Raw genomic sequence first — 11,103 nt, 5'->3', positions numbered from 1 at the left:
TTGAGGTATTACTGTATATGTATAAAGGCATCTATTTTTTTATGTACAGTACACCGAGAAAGAATTAAAAGAATGTCGAGTGGGAGACCTTCTTCCTGAATGTGCCTAACAACGTGGGCTGTGTTAAGCTCACTGATCTAAAAATAATATTGTTGTTGAAACACAATATCCTTCATTGCCTGCTCTCATGTCTTTAACAGTTGTGTTTCCCCTTCCTCGTTTTTTAATGTCTGCCCTTTTCTGGCTGCTCTGAAACTCACTTTGATTCGAAATCCAGCTTTTGCAGACAATTTCGCCATCAGCCAGATGTGCGGCCCAGATCAGTGGTTTACTGGAAGCCTGTACTGACACATGCCAGTGAGTTCCAACTCATTATCAGGTGTGTGTAAGTGTGTGTGTGTGCGCGCGTGGTGTTTTTGTATGTGTATACACTCATTTTTGTATTCCCTCGGCATTAACACTGAACGCCTCACAACCACTAGTCCTCACAGGGACGAGGAAGGTCCGGTCACCAAAAGGCAAAATGTCTGAGACTCTGGCAAGCGTTTTACACAGCTGAATGTTTATGACATAAATTGTGGTGAAATTATGATCTGTTAACATTATCATTATGGCTGAGGTTCTGGTTTACACAATAGTTAAAAGGAAACCTAACCAGACATGTGACTGGGAAGAATTTCTCTTTAAAGAATCTGGCTCAAAAGGATGGCAAAATTAGAATGTTTTATTGTTTATTGTTTCCAATTGGCGGGGGGAAAAACACATGCCTTTTTGTAAAGCCAAGCTGCAGCTATTCTGGTTTATATTAAATTTATTGAAATCACTCAACTGTGGGCCATTTACATGACAGACAGAGCATGCTGCTAATATGCTACATATGCAGTGCTAACACGCCACTAATTCTCTATGTGCTAGCATGTTGCTAAAGTATTGAATGCTACCACACCAATAACATGAGACCAACCATTTCTTTTGTCCCATGGAAAATTAAAACGATTTCCTCACTTATTTGAAAAAAAAAGTTTTAAAAGTTTTGACTGAGTTGACAAACTCTTTTTTTTTCGTCTTCTTCTTCCTTATTTCCTGTCTTCTCTCGTCACATCCTTCACCCGGTCCATTTTGAGCCAAAGCAGCAGCAGCACACTAACATTAATCACAGGTGTGTTTGGAGCCAGAATGAAAAAAAAATCTATTGAGAGCCACAGCAGCATCTGCTCTTTCCCCAAAAACACACACGCAGACACGCAGTGGGACAAATACTAGCTCGTACAACAGCCTTGAGCTGTCGGCACTCAGCAGGCCCAAGTCCTGCGCCCACAGATATTGACAGGCAGATAGAAGGAGGTGATCTGGTCATGGATATTTTTTTTTTTTTCGCAAGTTAAAATTCATAGCACTAGCCTTGTCAACACCAATGTAATATTTACTGTATAATTAAGATAAAGAACATAGTGAATACATGTATAATATATAGTTGGCTGACGAAAGCATCCACTTCCAAGCTCTGGAAGAAGATCATAAATAGTTGCACCTTCGTATGAAAATAGTTTTTAACAAAAGCTGGTTTCTTCTCCCCAAAAAATAACTATATTTAGAGGAAGCAGATTTATTATGATACTGTACATCTATTAACATACCCATAAACACACAATGAAATATGTCCTCTGCTTCTAATCTTTGAAACAGCATAACAGGGAGCTGGGATTTCAACCAACAGTCCTCACTTCACAAGCCGAACCTTTAACCACTAGGTTACAGGTGGCCCTGCTTAGAATGCAATTCCTTAGGTTTTTTCACTCTTTAATAATTAGTACTAATCTGTTTTACGGACATGTGCTAGCTAGCTGCATGCTAGCTTGAGGGGCAGAGTAGCTTGAAAACAGACACAAACCACACAGATTATGGTGTCTTCATGCCAAAGTTGCAGACGTCACATGAGGTGCATTCAGGTACCATCAGAAACTTGAGAATCTGATTATTGTGACAGATTACGTGACGTATGATTTAGGACAAAAAGATTTAATTTAATAAAATTATGAGATCCCTTTACCCCAACGCCTACTGGGCCCCTCCAAGGGACCCCAACCCCCACTTTGAAAACCACTCAATACGTGACAAGCAAAGCAACTAAAACCTCTTCCGCTAGGTGGCAGCAGATGGTTATTCAAACTAAAAAAAGGATAATCAGAGCTGTAGATCTTTATGAGCGTCTTTCTTCAATTCCTGCCAGTATATCAGTTTTTTCTTCAACTAAACAGGAGTACATTTTTAGTCCATTTCATTACATATACTTTTTGTGAGATTTTTTGAGATGGTGTTGTGCCGTGGGGTTTTTCCTGAGGATATATATGTGCTGAAAAAAGGTTGGGAAACACTGATCTACACAATGTTTTCAGCTCCGACCGTTAGTCAGATCTGAGCCGTCCCAGTCTGCTTCACTTCATAGCCCCACAGCGAGTTAGACCATCAGAGTTTCCTCTGAGGATGAATGTTTCCCTGATTGGTGTCAACGTGTCAATTTAGAAAAACATGACTTAAAGACTTAAAAAAAAAAAAAACATTATTCATTGGCCTGTCAAATAAACTACGGTTGATATTTTCCAGGCTTGAATGAAATCTCATGCTTATGTTGGGGGAAACATGCTATAACTTCCTGAGTTACAGCTCGGGAATTGTTTCTGTCAAAAGAATTAGAGAAATTCTGAGAAAGCTCCAGCTGTGAAATAGAGTAATATTCTGAGTTTACTGCTGAGCAGGTTTGTGTGTAGTGTCCAGTAAAGTGGGTGATATTGCCTGGGAAAAAATGCTATTGCAACAACAATTTGTGTAACCGAATCCAAACAGCAGTAATGTTAAATGGACAGTAACTTTGATGGCAGAGATCCCCGTGTTTCAATCCCTCTTCTCCCATCGCAGTAATGAGGGCCTGGACTACCACTTCCTACATGGTGGTTCTCAGGGAAGCGGGAGGGCTGGGAACAGGAAACTTCACGGAGTACATGACGAAGCAACGGAAATGAATATTTAAAGAAATGAAGTGTGCGAATGCTTGTGTGTGTGTGTGTGTGTGTGTGCGTGCGATTTATGATGAGGTACCAGCGGTGTAAATAGGAGAGAGGGGAAACAGAGAAGCAAATTACATATTTAAAAATGAGTTATACTGTAGAATAGTGTGAGTGGAAGCCAAAAGGAGTTCAGGCTGAAAAAGAAGGAGAGACACAAAGGAAAGAGAGGAAAAACAGATGGAGGAATTAAAAGCAGGCAGGAATGGGGGTTTTGCACAGGTGGGATGGACGGATGGGTGGCTCGGGTGGATGATGGAAAATCTTTGGTCCTCACTCCTTCCGCCTTCTTCTAATTACGTGGCAGTGGATTTGCGGTGCCGGCCTTCTTCTGGTCAATCCCCACACACATGCGCTCAGTGCCAGACCAAATCCTACCTCCGTTTTATATCTCCCAGGTTTCCTACTGTGTTTTCCTAATGTTTAAAAAGGGAAGTGTTTTCTGTGCGTGTGTGTGTGTGGTTTTTTTTATTTTTTTATTATCAAACCAGTGACATGTGGTATGGACATATGGTAGTCATCACGGCTAGGGTTAGAACTTAAAGAGAGCAAAAGATGCATGGTGTGATGTGCGAGGAGAGCGGAGGAGGAGAGAGGAGGACGGAGGAGATTCCATGATGTCCGTACATAATCAAAACAGGATGGGCTCTTTCAGAAAACAGCCGGTGTGCGGTGTTATTATTTTATCATAGCGGGATGAAGAGTGATGAAAGAAACAGTAATGATGGAGCATTTGGGCGGGGGGATGAGGGGCTGAAGACAACAGTCAGTATACGGTTGTTGGACAGCTGGTCAACTCAGGTCAAAGCGTCCCCTGGTATTTCCACACTGAGCATATCCTTTTGTGCATTTGTCATTATACATTCTTTAAATGTAATAAATTAAAACAGAATGGGTCAGAAGTGGTGCTTTGGCCCAGAGGCAATGTCTCTGTCATTGGTGTGGAACCCCAGGGTTCACCTTCCAGTGGACTCACCACCCGCAGGAAGGTTCAGGAAGGTTGGTACGGTGCAGTGTGATTTGGGTGGTGGTCATGGAGACTGCTGCCCCCACGACCCGGTAACAGATAAGAGGATGAAAATGGATGGATGGATAATGGGTCAGAAATATCTGGAAGGACTGTATTTGTAGGAACATGTTGTTCTGAGAGCAGATTAGTTTCACAGTTGAATTACAAAAAAAAAGCTCTTAACACACTGTTTGGCCACCTTTGAAGAACAATGACAGCGGAAACGATAGAATTCGCCAAAGTGTTGGTTTGGACTCTTTCGATTATGCAATAATAATATATTTAACTTTGTTGAAAAGGAAAAGAAAAGGGCCAAAGAATGGACTGTTTATCCACTCATTTCTATTGAATAACAGAATAAAAGGGAAATCCTTATGATGTTTTGTTTATTAATATTTTTTAGTCTCTTGTGAACATGGACTAATAAGTCACGGTTTTGCAGGTGATGGTTTTTGCCCTTTGTTGCTCTGTAAAAGCCCCAGGTTTATATATATATATCTGCAGCCCGATCTTTTATAGAGAATATGAAAATTTCAGTTTCAGCGCAGCTTTCGGAAACTGCCACTATAAGAGTATTGTCCATATCCAATAAACACACCGAATATAAAATACAGGAACACAGCCCTGAGTAATACTCGAGTCTGGAGAAATGACTCCGGTCCTTCAAAGCCACTTCTGCTTTATTTAATGAGAAAGAAAGAAGTGCAGCAAAAGTCATGGAAATGCAATCACCACCTCAAAGGCTTTTTCAAGGAGGCGACAGACAAAGCACCTGAGGATCCTGGGACTGCAGGACAGCAGGCTGCATTGTGGGTGTTCAGGAGGTTTCATAATTCAAGTGGAATCACACAGGGAATGACTCACCCGCAGCGAACACGTCACTCCGTCTGTGGCCTTATGAACGCGCGATTACACGAGGGGACGGATGTCTCTGAGACTCGCAGACCACAGATCCAGTGTCGCTGTCACTTTTACGCAGGACTGTAGGACAAAAAGAGCTAACTCTGTGAGCTGATGTACGTGGCAAGAATCTAAATGTCAACACGTTCGAGTGTGTCTGAGTTGGTAAGTAAGAAGCGGTGGTTTTCCACATGTGTCGGGCCTCCTCTAGGGGGCGCCAAAGAAGCACCAGAGATAAAGTAGCTAACTTACATGAGAAGGATACGTAAAATGAGAAAGAAACTATTGTATAATTTTTTTTATTAAATGGAATTGGAATTAAAATATAAATGTTGTTTTTTTTAGCATTTTGCGATTATTATTATTGTGTTTGAGCAGGTGCGGGTTTGTTTGAGTGTGAATGTTAAGATCAAATGATCAAAATCTGACTTTGATTTGAATGATAAACACTTGATTAACACACGGGTCTGCCCTGTCTGAAGGCTCAACTCACAACAGTATCTTGTTTGTTGTTTTTAAAGGGTAATGAACAAATGGAGCAGTAGCAGTCAGCAAATCTGTTAAATCAGCGAACGTTTTGATCATGTTTTTCATGATTGAGCAGCCCCGGGAAATCTATGTTTAAAGATCGCCCAGTATACTGGTGTGTAAGGGAGGAGGGCGGTACGAAGGGAGGGGTTTACTGTTGAGTGGGAGGCCCAAAATGTCAGACTTTGAAAACTCCAGGTATAGACCGTGGTTCCCTAATGTCTGCACAAAAATGTTTTTCCCCTCATAATTTCTGGGAAGAATGAAAGACGATACTTTTAGCTTTTGATGTTTTACCTGTTCTTCAGCATAAAGGACGGCTAATGGAACATCTCCAGGGTGAGGGCACCAACGGACGACCACAGAGACTGGTGTAACTGACAAGGTCACAATGTCACACAACAACCGCATGAAAGGCTTTGGCATGAAAAAGTCAGGCTTCTGATTTCATCAGCGCCAGCTTTGAGGATACGGGTCTGTCTGACCCCAAAGGTCAGTCAGGATAACAGCACCGAGCTTTGAAAAATAGAAAGCTTTTCTAATGCTGTGTCTATTGTGATCATTCTTAATCACACTTAAAGTCTTATCCAACAAAAGTAATCAAAATAACACATTCAGTCACATGAGTCTCAAACCTACCTCTAAAACTACCTCTAAAACTAATGTATTCTTGCGAGTCCTGAACAGGCACAAAAACACACTAAACTTTTCCTAAGATGTTTTTCTCCTCTTGTTGTTTACCACTGAAATGGAGACAGTCCCAAAAGAGGAGAGCGGAAAATTCAATGTGTCAATGAGTCACTGAACATCTCTTAGATAGTCAGCTAGCATCTGCTCCCGACAGTCGCATCGAGCCTCAGAGTGCGTGTGAAGGTGCTGCCGAAACCTTGACTTTACTTCCTCAATTGCGTCTGGAAGCTCAAAGTGAATGGTGGGTTTCATTTAAGTCTGGAAAATATCATTTTTTTTATGTGAAAATTCCACAGAGGGGTGTGATCTCCTGGTTAGCAGACTCAAAAGAAATGTTGTTAAGATGTTGGACGTCTGGTTTTACATTCAATCTCTGATTTTAATCGTATGTTTGGATCCTTTCTCTGCTTCCCCTGCTTCCTTCCCTCTTTGATCTCCTCTGCGCACTCGGCAGCAGGCTACAAATGTCAGTGTTAGTAGTTACAGTTGCTAATAAATACAGAGGACCTACATGCTCTTTATCCAGATGAAGACTCTCAGGGGAACGTCCCAAAAACAAATGGCCGCTCTCAGAGTTCCCAAATGATGCGATGGGAAACTACGGCTCTGTGGCGCTGTCCCTCTGCTGAGAAATTAGATCGATGCGTTGAAATGAGCTCAGTGTCTCCCCCCCGATTTTACAACTCACATACTCAAGATCCAGACTGCAAAAGACGTGTGCTGCTGTGTGATAGACTGTCCTCCTTATTTCAGGAGGATGTGGAGGGCTTGAACGGCATCACATCCAATCTGCCCAAGGACAACCTGCTGGGAAGGTCCTGGATTAATTTGTCTTCCTGCAGCTCCGCCATTGGCTGTTTGCCATATTTTAAAGTCAATCCTAACGGTCAAAATGCTTCTCTGTCTTTTTCTCTCCAATATCCATCTCTTGATGTCGGTCAAATCAGGAGATGGCGATACTGACAATGACGGAGAAACTTGCCGTTGCATTGAAGCAAAAAAAAAAAAGAAAAACAGAAAAGAAGTTTGGCGGTGACTGCTGGAGACTCCAGAAATGAATGAGCTCAATCAATTATGTGATATTTTGCTCCAGTAGTTTCTACATCCTTAAAAGTTCAGTATCTTTTATCTGTTGCAGATTTTTTGGGTGGGTTTTTAAAATCGGTAAGTCCCCATCCAGGCCTGCAGGTGGTGCTAAGTGTACTTTTCATTGGATATAAATATAAGTACTTATAAGTGAACACATGGCAGTAGTAAATAAACGGAGAAAAGATTACATTTTCTAATAGGGATGTCAGATAATTACGTAATATCCGTAAGTATCGTTATTGGTTTTTCCTCCGGGAAAAGATTACATTTTACATGATTCTGTATTTTGCTATGTTTACATCAGTTTTGGGGGCAAACATCTCCATCCTTGGGTGTCAGACAGAGTTGCGTCGATGCACACTTGTTTGTTTATTTATTTATTTATTTAGACGATAAACGTACCGTATATAGGTCACGTATACCTTCACACGCCCGTTAAGACCTTGCGCACGCGTGTGTTTAAATGACATACTTGATATGGACTTGTAGATTGTCAAGATGACTCATCACTACCCACGCCCCAGCCCTGCACTTACTTGTTAGGCACGGCAGGCTCTCAGACAGTCAAGCACCTCATCATTAAGTGGAGTATCATGACACCACTAACTTTGCTTTTATAAGTGCTCCATAATCAAGAACGACTTGTTTGAGTTAAAAATAAAACGCCATCAATTTCCATAAAGAGGTGACACAGGCTGTCATGTGCATAGGCCGTCTGTGCTGCCACCTGCTGCTGATTTTTTAACATGCAACCAACGGTACTTGACGTCAGACGGACATGCAGAATGAGCTTCTGATCCCTAATTCTCAGTCTGCAAAATTTTGCTCAAGCAGTCTTGGAGAATCCTTTAATGTTTAACTTAAATATGACCTTTATCTTTTGTAGTTTACGCATTATTCCTGCACAGTGCCAAAATATAATCTTAAGAATTAGTCATTTAGATCAAGAGGCGGCTGCTGTTGACACGTATAGAGGAGCAAAAAGTAAGAAGGTGAGTGTGCTGAGTAATGCTACTTTATGGACTAAAGTCAGTTACGTTTCTACGTCTGACAAAGCATTTCTCACATAGTGATCCCAGCCTAAACAACTGTTGTTCCAAGGTCTCAAACTTACTATTAAATAGGTGATAATAAATCTAATAAACCTTAGGGCTGCAGTTTATTTGATCTGACGTAAAGTATTTATACTTTGGGTGATATCATGTAAATCAAGTCTGATTATAAATTGCGTTTTTTTATTTACATGAATAATCATTTTTTCTTCGAGTTAAAAAAACGTTATTTTTATGCTTCTTGGTGTAATTTAATGCATAGTCTTTCTTCATATAAACAATGACACAACTGAAGTTTCTTTTATGACTGCCAACGTGTGATTATTCATGACCCAAAAGGCCTAAGCGAGGCTATTGGAAATGTAGCTCAACAGCGCCCCGTAGAGTCAGCCCTGAATTTTTGTCTTTTATTTTAAGTCTTTAAGTAAGTAACATATTCAGGTGTTTAACATTGGGCTGTTTCTTCACAAACTGATTACAATTATAAACATTTTTTTAATAGGGTGGCTGTGGTTAAAGTCTGATGAGATGTTCTAATTGTGGCTAATGTGATCCAGGAAAACTGGGAAATTGTGATAAGAAATACAAAGTAAGCTCTTTACATTGAATGAAAACAAATCTGGAGTGTGATTTGTTGCTCTGTCTATATTTTAGAATTTAGTTAGATAAATAAAAAGCTGGGAAGCACAAAAGAACCAGGTGTCATCAATCAGCTCGTTACTACCTGACTTGTATAAAAGCAGTTGTCAGGTGGAGTGATTATCTCCGTTTGCTCTGTCTGTGCTGGTAAGTGTTTTATGTGCCATGTTGTTTGACTTTTGTAACTTGTACCTGTAATTCTGCCTAAATCCATTTATCTCCATGTCTTGGCTAAAGTAGGCATTCTTAACTTTCCTGATAGTTTTAACTGTGTTTTCTTTTTTCAGTTTAAAGATGTCAGGCCGTGGAAAGAAAGCTGTGCCCAAACCAAAGACGTCCGTATCCAGGTCATCCAGGGCAGGGATCACATTCCCAGTGGGTCGTATCCACAGGCTACTCAGGAAGGGGCACTACGCAGAACGAGTTGGCAATGGCTCTGCGGTGTACCTGTCAGCTGTCCTGGAATACCTGTGCGCAGAGATCCTGGAGCTCGCGGGAAACGCCAGCCGTGACAACAAGAAGCAACGAATTGCTCCACGCCACATCTTGTTGGCGGTAAGAAATGACGAGGAGCTCAACAAACTGTTGGCAGGGGTCACATTCTCGGAGGGTGGCGTCATCCCCAATATCCAGGCGAGCCTCCTTCCCAAGAAGACAAAGGGGTCCAGGGATGACAGCACTGCTAAGGATATTCAATCTCAAGAGTTTTAATCTAAACAGACAGTCCTGCATGTTTTAACTTAATAAATTTGCTTTTTAACTTATGTTTGTCTGAAACTTTGCCTGACCTACATCAGTGTACAGGTACATGTATTGAACTTCTTGATTCACCATCTACTGGAGTGAGTTGCATCCTATTGATATGAAAGGTCTTGACTAGAAAGTGCTTAGGTGTTGCAGACTTTATTGGGGAAATGTTATGGTTAACTAATTTGTCTACGAAACAGTAGCTACACGGACTACTTGGTGATAGACAGAAATTAGAAAACCATGTATTGTGCAAAGCCTAAGCAGGGAATGACCTAATGTACTACTTAGGGCTGTTTACCACACTTTGACTTATGATTGTAGGTTTTGATATATAGAAGACAAATGTTTGTTTCATAGGAAGGGCCCTTTATCAAAGATTATGCAACTACAATGGCCTGTTATAAAGTGATCGTTCTTTCCTCTCAAATTAGCAACATTATCTGTTAAACCTAACTTTGATTCACCAAAATCCAACCATTTTGTAGCCCAGTGATTAATAGGCCACTGTTCTAAATGATTGAATTTGATTGTCTCCTGATTGTTACTTTAAGAGCATAGTTCATTGGCTTGAACAGCTATGTATGCTTTTAAAAGGTCATCATGCAAATGAGTTCACAAGTAGATACTTCATCTTCTCTGGGATGATTGTCTGATTTGTCCTTTTCAAGAAGATCAAAGGTTTTTGTCTTGATCAAAGACCCCTTTGCTTAGCCACCCACTATACATAAACATTAAATGTTTATTTAAATCTTGAAAAATTGATTTGATCAAATAGGTTTTGTTGTGACAATTGCCATGTTACAAGCTTTTCAAGAGTTCAATACAGGGTGCCCCAAATGGCAGATTTAAGGAATTTTAAGACAAATCAAATCCCCAAAACACCAACTGCAACATTGTTTCAGTGCTATAGGGGCCAAATAGAGGTTGCAGAATGTGCCACAAAGATCCATGACATACCTGTTGCTATGCAAATTTTTTAGAAACTATGTCTCACAGATGCATTTGTTTGTTGACAGGAGATATTGAGTTCATCTTAAACTCTCTGACTTTCAGAGTTCCTGGGTTCAGTTAAATGCAGCATCAAGTGGGTGAGTAATCTCACCTCTGTTGATATTCCAGCTTAAAGTGTTCCTGCTGCATAATGTGGTTACCGAGCACAATACTATGTGAAATTCTACATTTATTTAAAACACATCAACATGCCATTGGCTATTATTGTCTTTGTTTATTAAAAATGTACATGAAGAAATTACTACTGTAAAATAGTTAAAGAACAAAAAAGATAACAGTTCAGTATGCACACATCCACCTTAAAGTCTAAGATTTAGCAAATTTCTAATCTTAGAAATACAATTTATTTTTATCCCAATGTTAATAGGAAAAA

General features: G+C 40.4%; 1 protein-coding gene across 3 annotated transcripts; it reads left to right on the top strand.

Annotated features, from left to right (window-relative positions):
• Window positions 1-8,122: 8,122 nt before the first annotated feature.
• LOC103378060 (late histone H2A.2.2-like) lies at window positions 8,123-9,734 on the top strand. Of its 3 annotated transcripts, none has more exons than XM_008309112.3 (2): window positions 8,123-8,270; window positions 9,257-9,734. In XM_008309112.3, the coding sequence occupies exon 2, from the start codon at window positions 9,264-9,266 to the stop codon at window positions 9,678-9,680; it is 417 nt and encodes a 138-aa protein (XP_008307334.1). In that variant the 5' UTR covers window positions 8,123-8,270; window positions 9,257-9,263; the 3' UTR covers window positions 9,681-9,734. The 3 variants fall into 3 exon arrangements, with proteins under 3 accessions (XP_008307334.1, XP_016887587.1, XP_008307335.1); XM_017032098.2 differs by having other exon boundaries at window positions 8,239-8,262; XM_008309113.3 differs by lacking the exon at window positions 8,123-8,270 and adding an exon at window positions 8,963-9,116.
• Window positions 9,735-11,103: the final 1,369 nt, after the last annotated feature.

This window comes from Cynoglossus semilaevis, chromosome 4 (assembly GCF_000523025.1).
Source record: "Cynoglossus semilaevis isolate Cse_v1.0 chromosome 4, Cse_v1.0, whole genome shotgun sequence".
Taxonomy (NCBI): domain Eukaryota; kingdom Metazoa; phylum Chordata; class Actinopteri; order Pleuronectiformes; family Cynoglossidae; genus Cynoglossus; species Cynoglossus semilaevis.
Note: the sequence above shows the minus strand (reverse complement) of the source record. Positions and strands in the feature narration are given on the sequence as shown.

Coding starts and splice junctions, on each gene's coding strand:
- LOC103378060 (XM_008309112.3), top strand. CDS start 9,264: ATGTCAGGCCGTGGAAAGAAAGCTGTGCCCAAACCAAAGACGTCCGTA.